A 22,094-nucleotide genomic window follows, 5' to 3' on the forward strand; every position below is an offset into this window, starting at 1 on the left:
TCACAAAGTGGATCTCCACCGTTCCCTGCTGTCAGGACTTTACCAAATCATACCAGAGAAGTGTGTTTTTGACTGAGCGGTCCCAGCGATAAAGGTTCGGTCCTGCTTTGGAAGCAGGCGGTGAGTAAAACTGCTTCAAATGTCTATGCTGTTGGCTATCATCGCGTGAGTAAACATCAGTAAACAACACGATCGCGTGCTTCGTCGGACTCCATTGCTGTTCTATGTATAACGTAACACTAGTCTGACGTGCAAAACCGTTTTGCTTGCTACTGCTAAGGTTTAGTCACATACAATATTCCATAAACTGAATCATGTCCTCATAAACAGAGTAAAGACACACAGATATGGACAGGCCACTAAATACAGTACATACCACAGAGACGGACGTCCTACTGTTGCTGTTTCTCCTGTTCAATTTATTTCAGCCTCCGAATGATTCTGGATCATATATCTATTAGCTGAGCTCGATAGCCATGAGTTTCTCCACGCTTGAGGACGTCACCACTTTGCGCACTCGTCATTCTTTAGCTCCGCCCACACGATACGCCTCCAGGCGCACGTTTTTTTCCGTAAAGACTCGGTACAGCCCATATTTCTTTTATAAATATAATAAAACTAAAGACTTTTCGGAGATATGAAGGATGCAATACTACTCTATAGGTACTCAAGATTGGCATGAGATTGACTGAAACTGAGTGTTTCCTCCCCCCCTTAATATTATAGTAATGCACTAAATGAGAGGGTTTCCTGTATAGTTTACAGTATTAGTTGGGAGATTTTTTCCCTTAAGAAAATCTAACTAACTATTTTATAAAAGAAACTATATTGGCAGATATTTTGAATAATCAGCTATTAGTATCAGTTGAGCATTTTAGTATAGGTGCATTTCTAAAACAGATTCTGAACAGAAGGACATGTGTATAATGTCCTATAACACTCAGATATAGTGGTAGCAATGGTCCTTTGTTTTAAAAGAAGTTTTTGTTCTTATTTAAGTAAGTGTCAGCAGGAGACAAGCTACTTGAGAGTTGGGGGACAAAAGGTCAGCACATCGCTTTACCTGTGAGAGTAACATGGATGACCCAGAGTCAGGACTCTCAAGAGCAACTGCTGCTGAACTTTAGACCTCGACAAAGCTACAAGCCATGTGCAAATTTTTCTGCTTCTGATTTTCCTTTTGGATTTCCCTCAGGACCAGGGACAATTGTAGCTTCTTTTTTTACATTTTCCTTCATAACTCACAGCCTACCTTATACCATTTGCCAGCCATCATTTGGCATAAAAAACATTAATATGTGTCAAAAACAAAAACCTCGATGGGTAACATGAAAGACATTCACACGGATGGTGTGTTATCATCCTCTAAAACAGTATGATGCCTTAGAAACAATATTACTTTTCAATGTTTGTTCATATCTTTGAATGGTTTTCACTTTTATTTTGGTGCTTATTCCTTTACTACTTAGGGATTATTCATGTTTATCTATCATGTTCTGACTTTATTATATTTCTGTTTGGGGTTCCACTCTGATAGTTGACTACAGCAAAAAGTATAAAACATAGTAAAAAATAAAATAAAACAAAACAGTAAAGCAAAGTTTAAAAATGCTTTAAAATTTAACTTTAAACTTTGCTTTAAAAATTCAATTAAACTAATCAAAATAGACAAATGGTTTAAATCTACAGTACAGTATGTACAGCATCTAAGCATATATGGTTCTTGTACTGAAATTTGTTGTAAAATGTTAAATGTTTTTGAAAAAAAGTTTTCATGCTCACCAATGCTGCATTTATCAAAATAATAAGTGTAAATATTTTTAAAATCCTAAATAGCTTTTTTCTATTTTAATAATATTTTAAAATGTAATTTATTTACTTATTCAAATTTAATTACATGTATTTCTGTTTGGTGCTCAGGAAATGTCATTATTATAAATGTTGTATAATGATGTTGTACTGCTTGATATTTTAATGTATATATTTTTTTCTTTTATAGCAATATATAAGACTTTTGTCAATGTCATGCTTCCTCACTGAATAAGTGTTTTTTTTTTCTCAAATCCCCAAACATTTGAACAGTGTACAAAAAAAAAACATTAAACCATTTTCACTCAGGAATTGCTAGTAAATTTCACAAATATTTACGTAAAATAATAATGACATTTTGAAGTAGATAGACTGAAATGATATTTTCTTGTAAAATGCACTCCAGTAATCTTTGTTTTATTTACTGCTTCAAAAACTTTCACAAAAAAAATGTTTTTTGCAGTGTTGTGTAGTGTTCGTATTGCACAATTTTATTCAAATTATGTGCAGTTCGCTTCAAATTAATTTTCAAAAGTGCATATAATCATTGTATTCTTTCTCCATGTATAAATGAAAAGAGAAAGTGCTGTTAAAATAGTTTTTAATGGATGGATTATTAGCATGTCACACTGCAGCACACTGGTGTCACTGCTTGACATGTCATGTCAACTGATGGTCTTATTTTCAGGATTAACATGGGCCAAGGAATAGACATCAAGAACCTCAGCTCCAGATCAGTTCTCACAGTCAAGAACATGACACAGGATCGCTATGGCAACTACACCTGTGTGGCCGTCAACAGGTTGGGAACAGCCAACGCCAGTGTGCCTCTGATTCGTAAGTAACAAGCTATACTCTCCCCTGGTTAACTCTTGTTATGCTGGTAGTTGCTTTTTCACTGCTGTTAGTCGTCCGCCGAGAAAACATATTATTTCCCCACATCTTTAATACATATGTTGCTGAGGAAATGAGAGAAGATGGTACTCAAATAGGTCATTGTTTTGGAGCCTGACATTTTCTGTGAAGCATTTTCAAAGAGCTATGCCACTTAAAATGAGATGCAATTTCTTTGAGCAGTCTGTTTGAAATGCTTAGTGTTTTTCTGTTTCAGTGGTCACAGAGTCAATAATAAAAGTAAGTGGGCTAACAAGATAAACAAATGAAAAAAACAACAACAACAACCAAATAGTGATTGTCTTAAAAGTGGCAGATGGAACAGTTGAGTCCCTTGCTTTTAAATGAAGCATATCAAAGGCCCAGCAGAGATGAAAATTCCTATATCTTTCACGTTCTACTGAAGACCGACAGTCTGTGATGCAGGAAACCCAGAATAGACCAGAAAGCTGCATCTTCTCCTCCCACCAGAGTTGCTTCGTTCTTCTTATTTTCCTCATCGCTAATGAAAAGGAAACCTATCCTACTGTGCTCCTAATGAGAAATGGCAAGCAATTCCTCCACAACACACACATCTCCACATCTGTAGAGATTGCAAATGCGAGAGCTGGTCATCGGTGCCTGGGACTAAATTGCTGTTATAATATTGGTCAATAAGTATTGATGAAGCAAAGGTGGATTCAGGGACACATTAATATTTAATGGGGGACGTCAAGCTCAGAGACAAGGTGTGGAGTACTAATCAAAGTGCAGTGTTTGATTTTCTCCTCAGCATGAAGAAACCTATCATTTCGCTCTATTTTTAGCTCAGCGTATGATTTCCGCCCTCGTATTTTATGCCTAGTATCGATTGAAAGTGTTTCTTAGATTATTCCCAGAGATTTGTTTAGTTGTCTCTGCATATCAAACATGCAGTATCCCCAGCTGACCACTATAGTCACAGAATTAACTACTTTCCCCCTGTGGAACCGGCTGGGTCATTTACTGTACTGTACGTCTGCCAACATCAAGGTGATTGAGTGCTTTGGCATCTAAAAAGGGTATTTAGTATAGTGAAATGCTCTTTAATAGCAGAGATGAGCTTCCATTAAAGGTCCTCTGTGACAAGGTGAAAGTAAAGGAGGTAAAGGCCATTGTTCCATTTCGCTAGGAAGTTTGGGTAGTACTTGCATGTCAAAATTCTGTTTTTTTAGACAATATTTTTGTTCGCTAAATTGTTAGCATTTCTTAAAGGTATAGTTTACCCAAAACCAAAGTTTGGTCCTCATTTCCTTCATTTCATTCCAAACCTGTATGCTATCTTTCCTCTGTGGAACACAAGATTATTTGTCCATACAGTAAAAATGTAAAATGTCACTGATCCAATGTTTTTTTGGACACCAATGACTTTCTTTGTAGGGATAAAAACTTGAAACATGTATTGTGCTAAAGACTCTTGGCCCTTCGTTAACTATCTGAGCACGTGGTCTGAAGCGCATGCCACAGGCGCACTTAGCATGTGTCCGAATCTACTTTTGCTAGTTTAACGACAGAAAAACCTGTCGGCTTGCCAGGCGCATGGTCCAAAATGGTTGTACCTATAGTCTCTTAATGAGTAATAGGTGTGTTTTGGCATTAACGTGCAATAAACAGTCTCTCATCTCCCATCTCCCATTCCCTTTAAAAGCCAGTTGCATTTGCATCATGGCAAATTCGCTATTTACTGGGTGGGATTTGCTAGCAGAAAGACTGAACCTTTTATCCTTTTATTTTTAATATTAAAAAAAAAATGTGTGTGCGCTGCTGCACATCCCTATGTGTGTAATAAGCAGAGTGTACATAAAAGACATGTGCCGATTTTCAGTATTGCGATATATCACAATGATGAATATGCACTGTATTGTTAGCGTGGGCACTTCAAAATATAGTAAATAATAATTTATTAATAATTATTAAATTTTTTTGTAATGCACTTAAAGGGTTACTTCACCGCTTTTTCATATTAAACTATGTTATTCCCTTAACTAAAACGAGTTGATACATACCTCTCTCGTCTCAGTGCGTGCACTTAATCTCTCTGGCAGGCAGTGACGATCTGATAGCATTTAGCTTAGCTCCCTAAGCCCAGTTCATTCACTATGGAACCAAACAGAGATCAAGTTAGAAGTACCAAACACCTCCACGTTTCCCCTATTTAAATACAGTTACACGAGTAGTTGAACGATCAAGAATGGTGACAAAATAAAACGTGGCGCTTTTCTAATCGGATTAAAAAGGGAGAACTATAATGTATGGCGGATTAGCACTTCTGAGAGTACTTCGGTTCGGCGCAGTAAAAAGTCCCGGCCGAAACATCTTTCCTCACACCTCCCCCTCACTCTCTCATTTCTGTCAATAGGGAGATGTGAGGGAAGATGTTTCGGCCTTTGTAAAAACAGTGTAAAAAAAATGCATTTACATTATACCGTGGCGGCGTGAAAATGATTAGTGCGTCTGGCTTAAACTAGCTAAAAACACTTTCATATTTTGGCGGGTGAATGATAGGCCCCAAAATGTTTAACAGGTTTGGGATGACTTATAATGACAGAATTTTTGGATGAAGTCTCTCTAAAATGAACCCTCAAAACGGGTTTTCATTGTCACTATCTACACTGGCCCAGTAGTACTACTAAAACAGAGCTGGCGCACAAGTCTCAACTCCATTATTTCTTGATTGGCCTGAATATTTTATCTCTCATTGTTTTATGCTTTACGTAAAGTGTATGTTTGAATGTAATCCTTAACAGCAGAATTAGAATGATAACTGACATTATGCTTAAGAGATTAAATTTTCATTAAGAAAAAGTGCACTTTCATGAAACGTTGGCGTTGGCATGCACTCTGCTAATGACGTTAGAGTCAGATACACTCAGAGATCGAACCACATGTTTAAAACTGCATTATTTAAGCCTTACCAATTGCCAAATGACCCCAATATAGCTAATGGCTTAGTTGCAATAGTCAGAGAAGGATTCTCTTCTGTAGATATAAAAAATGCATGTCAAAGCAACACACTCAGTCAGTCTGTTTGCCCAGTGTCTCAATTGGAATTCATTAGTGTGAAAGATATTAACTCTCAAGGATGAGTTTAGCACATACTAGTAATTGACTATAATATATAATGAAAATAAACTCACAGAATGTTGATTTTTAGTGCATACAACTGGAGAAAATGACTGCGTAAATTTGATAAACAACCACGAGTTTCTCAGAATTGTACTATGCTGTCACTGTATTGTTGTTCTGCAGTATTTCATTTGATGTTTTCCTTCAGTGAGCACACATTCTCAAACGTGACAATGCAAACTTGCGGTTTTGTGAGGTAACAAATGTCTGGCAATTAGTGTGTCTCTTTTGTTCAGTTTCTAAAATATTCCTGACCATTGCCTGCAAACACCAGTTCACTGAACAGTCTCTTTTTGGAAAACCAAAACCTGCAGGCACTGGGCAAAGGTGATCAGTTTAACAAACGGGTGTTTTTAAAAAGTCTTTTTAATGTTGCGCTGTGGAAAAATTGGTGATGCGAATTAGATTGACTTGACATTTACGTGGCTCTTTCTCCATTACTCACTGTCATCACATTTGATTGGAGTTTTAGCCCCTTTGCACCTGGCATTAAAGTGCATTTTCGGTGATCGGATCACAATCGGATGGCATTTGACCTCGCAGAATACACCCAGGACACATTGTGATCGGATCACTGAAACCACATTTTAAATATGGTCAGGGACAGCTGAAGTATTATAAGAAACATATGTTTGATTTTAATGTAACATTCATATTGCACAAACATCTCTGGCAAAAGCACTTTTGGTCTTACCGAGTACTGTGTTGTGGCTTTTTGTCTTTATTTTACACTGTGGTCTTACGATCTGGTCACCCAATTTAATGAAAAATATCCCATGAATTGTTCCACTGCACTACACTCGAAATCTTTCATTTCTCTCCCCAAATCCTTGCTCTCTCCCCGTCTGTTTTTATATGGGTGCTTTAAAACTTTATTTTCCACCCTTTTCTTCACTTCTAATCCCTATTAGCATCCTTTACTGTGGGAATGTTTCAAATGCAGGCGAATGCCTTTTTTTAATCTGCGAACATTTTGATTGATCCATGTTTCACAAATTGGCGAATGACAAAAATGTCAGTTAACACAACATCTTAATGGAATGCATTGAATGCAGGGTAGAAATGTAGTACTATTCAGATACCATTGTTAACAGCAGGTGCAAAGGGGGTCCAGTTACCTTCCGTTTATAATTTTTTTATGGAGGTGAACAACTAACCGTTAACTTTGAATTTGCTGTCTGTTTTGCTTTGTTTTTAGGTTGTTGGTCTGAAAAGTGTATGTGTAATAACATTTTTATGATTTGCATATTGCTAAATGCAGAATATTTTTATAGAAACAGTGAAATGTGTGTTAACACCCAAGCTTTCTCGTTATGCCTTAAATAACGTAAAGTTGTATGTGTGAGGTAAATGTTTTGCACGTTGTCTGAAGCAACGTACATTCTGAGCCTGTTGTTTTTATAATACCTGGTGTTTTTTTTTCCCTGTATGAGCTTTTCTGCAACTCGTTCTTCTCCATTTTGCTGTCCCGATTGGGGCAATGCTGAGAAGCAAAGATTTTGTTGTCCTTAATTGGCAGATTTCGTCTGCTCTGTAATCCAAGCTATCTTTCCCCCCTCATTTTTGCTTATAGCACAGTGTAGGCTTTGCCGAATAATCTCCTCCAACCTGTCATTGCAGTATGACTAAAACACTCACAGCCTGAAGAAACTTTTAGCCTTTCTTGATAAAGCCTCCACATCTTCAGTAGGCAACAGCTAATGGAAGCCTTGTTCATTTGCCATGCCTATCAATCACAACCTCAGTGTCATCTTTTCATATCTCGCAGTTTCATGTTGTTCAGTTTTCTTTTACCGAATTGTGCCGGATGTTGTTGTCGTGGTTACCATACTGTGACCCTGACTGTGTCATGGGGTGGAGGCATTAAATGAAGGGATGAAATGGAAGGTGAACTAGAACAGAAGATACGATGACAATTTATTCTCATGAATATCGTTTTTTCTCCAGGCTGGGAAACCTATGCATTCATCTTGCCATTCAGCCAGCCCTCCTGATCCTATTCTTATTTCCCCATCAATCATATATCATGTTGCCTTCCCCCACAAGCACCTTTACATGCACTGTAAAAAAACGTCAAATACAGACTGTGCACAATTTATGCTGATACATTTAAGTGCTGTGTTAAGTGCCCATAGATTATGAATCTGATTGGCTGGTATATGCACCATGTTCTTCCGAATAAATTTTAAACTTCTAGACAACACTAATGTAGTCTTAAATAGCCAAGTGACTAAATATGTTTTGTTTGTGTCAGAGTTCTACATTGTTTGCAACATTCTCCATAATAACTAAAAAAGGTAACAATGGAAGCAAAGTATGTGATCAGCCTGGTCAAAATTATTAAGCTGGGCAATTGATTAATCGCATACAAAAAAAAAGTGTGTGTGTGTGTGTGTGTGTGTGTGTGTGTGTGTGTGTGTGTGTGTGTGTGTGTGTGTGTGTGTGTGTGTGTGTGTGTGTGTGTGTGTGTGTGTGTGTGTGTACTGTATATATATTCGTGTATATATTTCAGCAAAAAATATGTATAAATAAAATATTTATATTGTTTAATTTATAAGATAAAGTATATATAAGCAAATATTTTTTAACTTTTTGATAAAAAAACGCACGCATGTATTATGTAAACCAAGGTTATTTTCGTAAACGAAAACTGAAACTAAGACAAAACTATTGGTCAAAAAACATTTTCGTAAACTGAAATAAAATTAAAAAATCTGAATAAATAAAAAACTAAAACTAAACGAAACTAACTACTCTTACTAAAAAACTAACTGAAATAAAATAATAATTAGCAAAAATAAATATTCGTTTTCGTTATTAATAAGCTTTCTTTAATGTGGTGGAAAATCTGACTGTGGCGGTTGAGGGAGTGTCTGTATATTGCGCAACTGCGCGTGAAGTGATCTGAGGAGATTAGCCGCTGTCCTGTGACGGACGCGTGCAGACAGGCAACACATCGCTAGTCCTAAACGGGAGTTCACAAAGAATCAATGCATCCGTGATAGTGAAATGGGAAATAACACAAGGTAATGAGATGCACGTTGAACTTCTTTTAACTTAAGCTCGCTGTTTTAGAATGCCGTTTCTAACGCGACGAGAGACGCAGGCGCAAAAGTCAGCAACTAGTAGCAAGTACTAGCCTACTGTGCGTTTGAGATTTCATGTTTGCATAATATTGACAGGCTCAAAGGTGTTATCATAATCATTTACTACTAATAATATTATTATCTGTGTGGAGACATTTCCCCACAACGTAGGGAATACAAGGACACATACACACACGTCTGTTTCACTATATAAGTGAGGACATTGCGTGGACTTCCATTGATTTTATATCAGGTTAATGATATATTGTAAACCCTAACCCAATCCCTATCCATAAATCCATCCCAAGAACGTGCAAAACAATAGATTTAAATAAAAACATGTTTTGGCCGATTTATATGGATTTTTTAACTAGTGAGGACCAGTCAAATGTCCTTACTAGTCAGTTATCATAATATTTTACTAGATAAGTGAGGACATTGGTCCCCTTTACAATTATAGCACAACAAACACACACACACACACACACACACACACACACACACACACACACACACACACACACGCGCAACAGTGTGTGTTGGCTTTATTCAGATGACGTTAGCTGTGGTCTTACATTGCTAGCCTACATTGTACTACTGAAGAAATTAAAATAAGCTTTTAATTGTTTAACAATATTTCATCTTTGTTATGAATGAGTTTGTCTGGAATTTATAATTTTTACTTTTATATTTTACGTTGCATTTATTTTGTTCTTTAAGATAGATCCTCTGAGTATTAGACTATGTCAAAAATATCAAATATAATTTTTTAATATCAAAATATAATTTATTTCATTTTTAATCTCCAGATCGTTGTTTGTATAGGTCATAGTTTGCCTCAAGCTTTTTTGCTCAAAGGTGAAGACCCAACTTTATGCATGTTTTGTAAGACCGTCCTGGGTTTAAACAATAATGCTTGTTTATCAAGTTATTTCACTTAAGGATGTTTAGTAAGATTAAACTCTAATCTGTGCAAAAATTAAACTTTGCTGAAATTAAAAACCTTGATTTGGTCTCTACACTTCATTATGGTAACTCTGCTAAACTATAATTACTAAAACTAAAACTGAAACTAAATAAATAAAAACTAAATAGAAATGTATTTGCAAAATAAAAACTAAACTAAAACTAGCAAAACCATTTGTAAAACTAACTAAAACTAAACTGAAATTTGTAGCAAAATTGAAAACGATAATAAAATAAAAACTAATTTCAAAAAGCAAAACTATAATAACCTTGATGTAAACACAAACTTCTATTTTGGATGTGAATAATCGTGAATAATCGATTGTCCAGCACTAATAATAAGTTATTAAGATTATTTCACAGACATAAATAGAAAATAAGCTCAATAGGACACAACAGGGCTAAAGGCTCCAAGGGGTAAAAGGCTCATTTGATCCTATTTTCTGGCACAAAAACTTGCCTGTTCCAAAACATCCGCTTTTCAAGAAACGCGTGGAAATTTGACTGATCTATGACGTGATCACAGGGAGCAGCACAAAGTTGATTCTGTGCTTTTTTTATATTGTAGATTTAAGTAGCAAATAAGAATCTTTAAAATTATTGAATATATTTTGAGACAAAGGGGATATGATTTTCATTTAATAGCCTAGAAATCTAGATGCACCCTAGCAGCAGCAAATCTAATTTCCAGCCAGTGTCGTCTAGCAACTCTCAATAGACTAGCGAGCTGGAAAAACCAAACTCTGGTCTGGCCAATCACATCGTGTATAGAGTCGGTGGGCGGGCTTTACATAATAACGGCAGAGTTGCAGAGGTTCCACGTGCTTCTTGTAAACAAAGAAGCTGGCGAACGGCAGTCTTTCGAATCGGCTTTGGCTGCGACTCTGGAAGACTTGGAGTTAAGCTTTTCTTTGAGAAAAGAACAAAAAACGGCACTGAAATCATTCTTAAGGCCGGCGACACATTGCAAGCGTGGTATGAGCCACTCGGTCCTGTGGCATGTAAGTTTTTATTTTGGCTCCCATGTTAACAGGTTAGAGCTTGCACAATGGCTGCATGACGCACGTCTCAGGCGTGTCTCAGGAAAACGTGCATGCTAGAAATTGAACCGACGCCTTTTTTTCACACAACACGCAAGCGTATTGGAAGTGCAAAATATAATAGATATCAAGATGTTTATATGTCAATTTGACATGAATTGAATATTAATAAATGGCATTTTGATGTTTGAAAGTCTCTAAATTAACAAATGCAGATATAGGCGTAATTGTATTTTTTTTTTTTAAAACACATAATTTTCGTTTTTTAAATATTGGACCTGTCAATACAGAACAAAATATTCTGTAGCATATTTTGCCGTCAATACTGCCGATGATGTCTTTGCTGTATCAGTAGGCTATATATTTAGGTTTAACAAGTTTAGGCCTTTCCTGTAGTCACCTAGCAACTGCGCTGTGTCGGACATGCTTCTGGTGTGCAAAGGTATAGAAAACGCCACTCAGCCGCCATGCGGGTGTCACGCAACAGAAACGCTTGCAGTGTGTCGCCGGACTTAAGAAGGGAAGATGTGTTCGGACTTAGCTACTACTTAACTAGCTACATGTCACGTTGCACGTCTGGCTTGTCAGGCTAGGTAATTAAAAGAAACTTTTTTTAATGGCGGAAGAATATGTAAAAGTATGCTATTTGAATTAAAAGGCGCCCCTGCTGTTGGGACTAAAGGCACCATATTTAACATGATGATAAAAAGTTAGCTGACTTTTCCATTTGTTAACATGACATGGTTAGATTCAGATTGTAAATATCATATATCAAGCTGGGTGTCCACCTTAAAGATAATCGCCATATTTATAATGAAACATCATATTTAAGAAGATAATATAATATAAAAATAAGATAATATAATATAATATAAAAATATAATTTATTGTTAATACTTTAAATATGTATTAAATTATTATGGCATCTCCTTCAATGCTTTCAGAATCTTTAATTTTTAAATTAATCAGTTTCTGTTTTTAAAGTATTTCTATATTAACATACTTTAATAACACCGTATTTATTCAAGGCAAGGCAAGTTTATTTGAATGGCACATTTCATACCCAATACCAATTCAAAGTGCTTTAAATAGAAATAAATAAAAATAAAAAAGTGATAACGTGCATGAGAAATAAGAATATAATAATGTGTAAGAATTAAAAATAAACACAAGGATAATCAAAACAGTTAGATTATCAATTAATCAATCATTCTCAAAACAATCAATCAATTAATCAATCATTCTCAAAAGAGGATTCAAATTTAAAAAATAAAATAAATTTAATTAAATGTTCAAATACACAATAGTGGTTAAAAATATTTTCTATTCCCTGATTTTTACTCTTGTTAAACCCATTTACACTCATCATACCTTTCCACAGAGGAAGGAAAAAAAATATGATTTTATTTATAAAAATAATTTAATTAATTAATAATAAATAAATAATACCTTTTGCTAAAGTTATAATTTTGAACTTATTAATGTCTTAAGTATTAACTTAGACATTATTATTATTTTAGCTAAAGTATTTGTATCAATACTATGTGGCTTTTTGCTAGTTTACCCCATTTTTTTAATATTAAGACAACCCATCCATTTATAAGATTTTTTAACAAAATAAACCACTTTTACAATTTATTTTCACACAAAATCTGTAGCTCCATAAATGTTCAATACAAACATTTAAATATTTTTCTGCAGTCGTACACTATGGGTTTTTTCTTTACAATTTACAATTGTTTCAGCCCTGCTGTACCCTGTATAGTTCTACTCATGGATATCAAGTTTGCTTGCAGCTAAGTGCCTCAAACAAAACTCTGGAATATATTTCAGTTTTGATGCCAGTAGCTTTGCAAACTTTTGTAAATCCGGTGATTTGATCTTCCAAAAAAGCTTATTGTATCAGCCTTGTAAAATCGACTTTGTGCCCTTAGTCCCAGAAGCTTCATAAAACCAGCCAATCAGATTAGAGCTTGCCAGACTTAGAAAGTGCTTTCCAGTTTTTTGTGCTTATGCATCAGACAGGCGGTGTACGAAGTGGATTGTGGATGTGGAGTCTGAGGCTGAGACTACAGATGCTATTACACTGACCCATTTTGTAGTTGTTTTCTTGATGCATATACTGTATGATAAATTGTTGTACGGCCTTTTCTTGTTGAGGTTGCATTTTGTTGTCTTAATTTGCAGTGTTTTTTAAGCTCTAATCAAATACAGTCCCGAGCTGAAAAGGACAGCTGAACAGATGGACTGACATTTATCTTTCTCATTGACTTTTATCTTGTATTACAACAGTCATCATTTTGACGTCTTAAAGGGCGCCGCCTCACCGTTTGTACGCTGAATGTGCACAAGTCCTTGAAAAATAAGGTGTTTGTGATGCAAAGAGTCTGTTTTGGCTATAAAACACCTCCTGTCCAATCATTTACGGGGACAGCGGTTAAAACCGCCTGGAGAAATAGGAAATCCTTGTAATGCTTCTGACCATGCATGAAAGATAGAAGGTTTAGCTGTTCAAGGATGCAGCCAGTTTTTCTCCATCAGTACTGTGCATTGTGCTTGCATAAAAAATAAATTAATTCATGCACAGATTATAGTCTTGTTTTACACTCAAAATGATCTAACAATGCACAGCAGATAGCACTCTGCCTGTATCTTGGCAATTTACCTTTTTGTGTGAATTGTATAGAAGCTGGAGGTTTCTCTGTGCATTGCAAAGGAAAAAAAATAAGATGTTATTATAGAATGAAATGCAATTCCTCCCACCATGCAAGTGAGAAGAGAGGTCATCTAGTGTACACATCAATCAGCTTTTATGTGGAGGCAATGTGGGCTACTCCATTCCTCTATACAGTACCTGAAGATTACACGTCATGCAATACTGTAATATAAAGACTGAGAGCTCCACATGGGTATCCCATTTTAACAGAGGGAGAAGAAATCTTTTTTAGGATTGCAGGAAGACTAAGAATAGTAACATGAACTTTGTTTCAGAAGAACCATCGTTTTAGCAAAACAAGGACCTCAACTAATATTGCAATTAAGCCTACATTTGCAAAGAATGAGAAATATTACACTAGATTTACATTAAACATTACACAAAATATGTGAAAGGAAGCCATGTATTTGTACCCAGATACTAAAGTATCAATACTAAATATTTAGGTTTTATCATTTTGATAATTTCGTGATTATTTAGTAATGTAATTATTGATCTATTTATCTTAAACTCTGAAATCGATGAAGTCAATATGAAAAATTATGTTATGTTCTTCATAAATAGAACTATGATAATCTAACCTACATAAAATGATTTAATCAAAATAAAAGTTATGAGCTATGGCACAATCTATTATTGCATAATCAAAGAAGCTATAATTCTATGTTTAAGGTAAAAATAATACAATTTTCTTTATTGTCTGTCATTTGTAATCACGCTGTAATATTGTCAAATTATACACATTATTCTAATTGTGTGTGTGTGTGTGTGTGCGTGTGCGTGTGCGTGTGCGTGTGCGTGTGCGTGTGCGTGCGTGCGTGTGTGTGTGTGTGTGTGTGTGTGTGTGTGTGTGTGTGTGTGTGTGTGTGTGTGTGTGTGTGTGTGTGTGTGTGTGTGTGTGTATGAAATTAGCCTTAGGAAAATAACATTGTTGGCCATTTTATAACAAAAATATCCATCTATTATTTTTCATAACTGCTTGTCCAATTAGCGCAATTTTTTTATTTCAACTGCAGAATAAATTGGATGTTGTGATGTGGTGGAAATAACAGTTATGCATGGGAGAAAATTGTAATGATTTTTTTTTTTTTTCTGTGGTAGGCCTATATGTATTTTTCATACATTCCACTGGGCCAGAAGTAGAAAGAACCCCTAGATATACAAACCAAGGGTGTATGTATGTACAATACATATAAATAAATAACTGTTTGTTCGTTATCTTTCAGTAAAATTTGACTGCACTTTTGCTTTTGCATCCTTAGCTAAATCTGGTTTTGTACATTTTCTCTGATTTACGGTGAAATGTCAGTTTATTCCCAAAGTGAGCATTGCATTGTGCTTTCAGTGATGATTGCTCTAGGTTGCATGTCTGTGCTCTTATCATGAACGTCAGCTGAAAGCAGTAACACATCGCCTGTGTTTTTGCTTCATACACACGCACACACACATGGTCTCAACCCTGGCTGTGAACCTGCGAACAGTAATGATGTGAACTGTCTCTAGGTGCTGTGATTTCAACTCCAGGGCTCTCAATTTAGCAAAGGGCTTACCAGAGAGAAGTCTCTGTTGAGGTCATTACACCCCTTAATCACAAAGCCATTCTTTCTCTACGAAAGTCACTGTAATGTTGATGTGAACAACAAAAATAAGAACTCTGATCCTGACGTTTTTTTCTTCAGTTAATCAGTACTGTCACAAGGGGTCTTGAAAAGGAATGATAATTCTTTTGACAAATGTGAGTCTTTTTTGAAATGACAAGCATCTGTCACGCACTCTTCTCACTTGCATGGTGGGAGGAATTGCATTTATAATAACCACTTGTATGTTGGCATTGTAAGTTGTTTTTGTACATTTGTTATTCATGTGATTTTATTGATAAAGGCTCATTACAGTTGATAAGGTGAGCAGAAGTACACCAAACTAAAATAAAATATTTGGTTGCTCTTTACTATTTGAATGCCATTGCATGAGAGAATAAACAAATGAACCAAGTGGAAATTAGTTTGAAGAAAAATAGCTATTTTTTAAGCAGGACTGTTCAAATTTAAGCTAAAGATTGTTAGGATAATTGCTGACATAAAGGTATAGTTCTTTCAAAAATTAATTGTTCCAAAACTATGTATATTTTTCTTCTCTTTTGAGAAACACAAAGTTGTAGATTTTTAAAAATGTTGGGCTCCATTGGGTTACACTGGACCCTTATGACTTTTATTATGTGGAAAAGAAAAAAAATACTACCTTTTGTGTTCCGAAATGAAAGTTCTGTCATCATTTACTCACCATCATGTTCCAAACCTGTATGCTTTCCCTTTGTCTATGGACCATAAAAGGAGATATTTTGAGAAATTAGATTTTTTGTTTCTCTACATGCAATGTTAATCAGTCAGTAGTTACCAGAACTCTTCAGAATATCTTCTTTTTTGTCCGGCTATCACCAGACCAAGCTCAATCTTTTAAGATTGAACATTAGTCTGAGGAGTCTGCTCTGTATTTTCTACTGCACAAGAAGCATAATCAATGGGCATAGTTTAAATGACTCTACGCAATTGAATATTCCTTCAATCAGTCAGACCGACGTTCTGGGTGACGAACTTTGCATAGCGGTCGGTAGTAAGGCATACACATCCTTCTTTTTTAGGAATTGTTCCAGGGCAAGTTTCTGTTCCGTTTTCAAGAAAACTTGCCTTTGAAATCTTTTAAAACAGCAGTGATAGCAGCATCAACAGGTTGCTTCGCTTCGGTGGTCGCGATGTTGAATGTAAACAAAAAGCAGCTGGCCGTCGCTTCTCTATCGTCATCGTGTTAAACCCGGCAATTGCGCACCAGGTGGATAAGCCCGTTTGTGATAGGTCCCGCAGATTTGTAACGAATACAGTACTAGGATAGAAAAATGTACAGGTTTCCAGCCTGAGCTGCAGGGCGAAATCAAATCACCGGCAGATCAAGCTGGGTTTACCCAGTCTATCTTCTTTTGTGTTCTGCATTCACCTCCATTCAACCGCATGTGAACAAACTCTGACCTATGAGTATTACATAATGCAAGTGGAAGATCTAAACTGATTAATTGACATTTTTGCCCAATACAAAGAATACAAACTATATATTTGAGATCTTTTGTTTATTAGTTTTTAAATCTAACCTTGAGACCTTTAGTCCATCGTGTCAATAGTTAATGTGATAACCTACACCTGTGGTTACTACAAGGGCATTTGTGTGAACTTAAGGAGAATGAACTTCATACATCCACTAAAAATGACCTTGAGACCAGCTGGTTAAATGAAATAGCAAAAATTGCTAGGGGAAAATTAAGTTATCCACTTTTGTTTGCAGATGCCACTTAGTTTGATACTGTGTATAGTGCAATGACATTCACAGCTTTTTAAGTGTCCAAATATATTTACTTTCATTGGGCATGGATCCATTTTATATTTTATCAGCAGATGGAAAATGTGAAGACGGAGGTGTTTCTCTATATCTTTCCCAGATCTAGACGTATCCCCCAGTTAAGTTTTAATTACCATCAGTTAAGTAACTCACCGGAAAATATGATATACCTATATGAGATTAAAAATGGATTGACATTAAGTCCTGCTTTTAACATTTCCCAAAAAGGGAGCTGGGCAATTTAGAGAGTATGATATCTATTAATAATATGAAAACTATATTACATCGTCATGATTAAATGACTGTCTGCTAGGTGCAAATTTAATTTCATGTGTTAATTGAACTGAGCTTCATTCCGGTCCATTGAATTGAGTGATGCTTAGAAGCTTCTAATTTGGAGTATCAAAGATCAGCGATCATAATATGATTTGAAACCGACTCCGTCAAAACCCCTCTGAACATAAAAACCGAACAAAACCTGATTGAACGTTGTTTTGATCAAGATGATCGACCTCAGCAGGGATTTGTTTTATTTTGTGGTGTAAAGGGCTATTGCCCGCTGACCACAGAAGCGTTTTCACACCCCTCTCTGCAGTCTTTGCATGTTTTTGTTCTCTTTTCCCTTCTTTTGGGTCTTCGTTATGTTAATAATATTTAAATGTCCTCTTTTCCCTCTCCCCTTCTTTTCCTGTAGCAATTATTGAACCCACAACAACTAGTGCTGTCTCAAGTCCAGGTCAGTATATGTCACATGCTGTCGCAGCTCAGTAAGGGATCCGAAATGCTGCACTAACCAAAAATGACCTCTTCCTCATTGCAATTTCTCCTTCTCTCGATTGGCCAGGATGCCTGCTGGCGTTCAGCTTTGTGTGTCGTCACTTTAATTATTTTTTCTAGGGCTGTCAATCTGTCGTTTGTTTGTTTATTAAATCAAATGAATTATATTATATGTAGATTAATTGAATGTTTGCTGAGAAAGTAATTGTAGCCATGATTCAGCTCATAAAAATCATAATTTAGAACTTAAATATAGATTTGTATTTACATTAAAAAAATGCTACAATTAATGTACATATAATTTTTTTGTGTATTTGTATGCACACTATTTATTGAACCAACACAACCATTCAAAAGTTTGGGTATGTAAGATTTTTAAATTTTTTGAAATAAGTATCCTATGCTCAACAAGGCTGTATTTATTTGATCAAAAATACATTACAAACAGTAATATTATGAAATATTATTACAATTTAAAGGGATAGTTCAACCAAAAATGAAAATCAACCCATGATTTACACACCCTCAAGCCATCCTAGGTGTATATGACATTCTTCTTTCAGATGAATACAATTGGAGTTTAATCAAAAAATTTGCCAGGGGTCCTGGCTAATCCAAGCTTTATAATGGCAGTGAAAGAAAGCCCAAAATTTAAAGCACAAAAAAGTGCATCCACCCTTTATAAACGTACTCCACATGGCTCTGGGGGGTTAATAAAGGCCTTCTGAAGCGAAGCGATGCATTTGTGTAAGAAAAACAACCGCCTTCCGTATTTAACTGAGGACATAACTGACGTGACATATGTCGTCGGGCATGGTGTAAGCATTTTGAATTTTGAACGACGAGCGGTGTTGTTTGTAAGTTGAATACGAAAGGTGGTCTGGCGGAAGCTAGATATTTTACTTCATAACTTTTAAATATGTATTTGTTTCTTACACAAATGCTTCGCGACACTTTGCCTCACACAAGGCCTTTATTAACCCTTGTAGCTGTGTGGATTACTTTCAAAATGGATGAATACACTTTTTTGGGATTCAAATTTTGGGCTGCCATTCACTGGCATTATAAAGCTTGGATTAGTCAATACATTTTACATATATATATATATATATATATATATATATATATATATATATATATATATATATATATATATATATATATATATATATATATATATATATATATATATATATATATATATATATATATATATAAAACCCTGATTGTATTTATCTAAAAGAAGAATGTGTTAACTAAAGAAAAAAAACATGTTAGGGCCCTTTTTTTTTGTTGCGTTATTTTCTTTATAATGAATACATTTTTATAAAAAACTGTGAAATTGACAGCCCTAAATTTTCACTTTATTTCTTTGTGTTTCTTTGTGTTTTATTTCTTTAACTTGTGGCATTGCACAGTACAGCACTGACACCCCTCTGAGCGAGCAATGTGGCGTTATGGTGGGCACTGTCATGTGTAGCGCTGGGGCGAGTGGCTTTCCTAAACGCTGACTGCTTCTCTCTGGCTTCCTCATTCTCTGCTTTAGTGCGGCTGCATGAAGGGCAGGATATTGATAATACGCCTTCTCAACTTCTCTCTTTTATTTGTTGTCTGCCATTTTCTCTTCTCCTGAGCAGCAACTGATTACGCCGTCTCTGAACATCTCTCACTATCTATAGTGTCGCTGTGTTTTCACTGTTGTGCTCCTTACTGAAATCACCGACCATGATATTTTCTGTCTGGGGGAACATGGAGTGTGTGTGTGTGTGTGTGTGTGTGTGTGTGTGTGTGGTGGTGGGGAGGCCTGTGTGTATTAAAGGGATAGTTCACCCAAAAATTATTAGTCATTATTTATTCACCTTCATGTTTTTTAAACACGTATGACGTTTTTTTTTTTTTCACTCTTGTAACACAAAAGGGGGAAAAAAATCAAAGAATTGGACTGACTGTTGTTGGACATAAATCACCCGATATCAGACATTTAATTCTGCATTCTCAGTTTTAGGTTTCATGCATTATTTTCACATTTAGATTACCCTTGCCATCATCAAATGTTCAATTAGTTTTCTTTAAAATTACTAATAATTTAATAACACTAGCTATGTTTACATAATCGCCTATTTAAATTTAAATTAAATCATTTCGATTGATGAATCCACCATAGTGTTTACATACATCATATGTACGTCACTACGCCATTTTTGCGTTATTGCATATGCGTAGAACATTCCAGATTTGTTTTTCAATCTAATCAAGTGCTTACATGCACTATTGAATTGATTAGAAGAGGTTTAAACCACCCCTTACAACCTGAATCAAATTTAAATCAAATTGCCGTGGTTACAAAAATACCTTTTTGTAAACTGTTCTGATTACAGTCGGATTATTTGGGTCCATACCAGGCCTGGCATCACAAGTGGACGATCTGATCTGATTTGTGCCCCCTCAGTCTCAATTTGTCCCTCCACCCACGAAACGCGATCAACTTTAACCCTCTGACGTGTTTAATCACACTGGTGTGATAAGAACATTCAGTGCGTCACATGATCAATTTTCATGCTTTGGCTGGCGCTGATCCAGAGATAAATTAGGTAACTATATGGTTTACTCTACTCTTCTCCCATTTCATTGGCCACTTATTTATTTTTTTGGAGAAAGGGAGATGAAGATTACTGGATAAAGAGCTGAATTTGGGTCTGTTCCTCACAAACGTATGGATTCTAAAGATTTTTGTTATAGAATGCCAAACATTAATGCCAAATTCATAAATAGGAATGCGTTAAAATTTGTACATTGGTAAAGTTGTTAATGCGTTAGTAATTTACATTTTAGTCCTGTCAATATGTCAGTATGTATATTTCAGTGTATATGAAATCATAAATGTATGTGTGATAGAACTTCACTTTCCGTAAAAATACACATATTTTATTGAGATCATGTTGCCAGATCATGTGTCCTGATGCCATTTCTGGTCCATGTAGACACAGCTACTGTGAAATGTAATCTCCAGCAAAAATCGCAACATTAATATCCATTTGATCGTACTGTACATTATAATGTTGTGTACTGTATGCTTGTAGTATTTTAAACAACTGTTGGGTGGAAATTTACTGTTCTGGTTTTAATTTATTTAGATGTAATAAAGTATAATTTTAACATATCCCATTTAACATATCCTGTTGATTCTAAAGATTCTGATAGCTTTGTGTAAGGAACAGACTGAAGTGAATGAATCAGTTCGCAAAACCGGTTTAAATGAAAATCTTCCTGTGATTCTTTTCTGGTGTTTTTAGCTTCAGAACAACCAGTAGCATCTTCAAAATTTCTCCTTTTGTGTTCCACAGAATAAAGAAAATCATTCGGATTAGGACCAATACGAATGTGACAATAAAGTGACTATTCTTTTAAGACACATCTTTTGAAAGCCAGTGTGAAAATGTAATCTCTGAAATGGGATACATTACTTCCCCTTATGCTTTCTCTTTAGCACATAAACTCTGACATAAACACGGACACAATGCACACACTAACAGCGTGTGTTTGATGTGTTGTATTGCATGACTGTTCTTAGTAACCACAATGAGTATCATTGAACGGTACAGATCTTAATGCATTTTCATACTCGATTCTACTGATAAGCTACTGTATTAGTAGGTATTCCGTTCAATGGAATGGGTATAATTAGCCATGGGGTCCTTTCACTGCCAGAGTTTAGACCTTTGCCAGTGTGTAGCCCTTAACTTTCATTTGATGCAACGCTTGCAGAACAAATGACAATTTCATGGTCCACTGCAGTAGCAGCAGTATCAATCGCTGAGATAAACTGTCTTGACGTCCCACTGTTCTTGTTTTGTTCCAAGTTCCAAATTGTATTTCTAGTTAATTTTGTGATGTCCTAGTTGAGTGACTTGGCCGAGAGAGGATAGTTTGAATTCCTCACAACAGGTGCACTGCTTATATGACAAAGGCTATAAGTGAATTAATAAATGCTAATTATGTTTTGAAATCTCTTCACAGGAGGGTTGGATTATGGGTATTCAGAAAGAAGCAATACATACGGTATGCAAATGCAATGATATATAGAAATGTATATGAGTATGTATAAGGGAAGACCGAGGCAATTGGTTTTCAAATGGTTTTTCGAGACAAGGGTATTTTCTTGTAAATGTCAGGCGTTACATGACTTTTGTATGTTGTAATTTAAATGTATTAATTACAGTATTTATTGACCATTTTGTTTTCCTAATTGTTTTATTGATTACATTATGCTTTAAAAGG

The 22,094-nt window shown here is 35.5% G+C and overlaps 1 protein-coding gene across 4 annotated transcripts in view; it reads left to right on the forward strand.

Annotated features, from left to right (window-relative positions):
* negr1 (neuronal growth regulator 1) overlaps positions 1-22,094 on the forward strand; it is a 186,493-nt gene that overhangs the window by 110,755 nt on the left and 53,644 nt on the right. Inside the window, exons 6-8 of one of the 4 annotated variants that reach the window (XM_067459925.1) lie at positions 2,498-2,646; positions 17,734-17,775; positions 21,834-21,875. In XM_067459925.1, coding sequence (XP_067316026.1) covers positions 2,498-2,646; positions 17,734-17,775; positions 21,834-21,875 — 233 coding nt within the window. Of the gene's footprint in view, positions 1-2,497; positions 2,647-17,733; positions 17,776-20,194; positions 20,266-21,833; positions 21,876-22,094 lie in introns of those variants that run through there. The other 3 variants (XM_067459929.1, XM_067459926.1, XM_067459928.1) reach the window with 3 other exon arrangements.

The sequence above is a fragment of the Pseudorasbora parva genome, chromosome 12 (genome assembly GCF_024679245.1).
Source record: "Pseudorasbora parva isolate DD20220531a chromosome 12, ASM2467924v1, whole genome shotgun sequence".
Taxonomy (NCBI): Eukaryota; Metazoa; Chordata; class Actinopteri; order Cypriniformes; family Gobionidae; genus Pseudorasbora; species Pseudorasbora parva.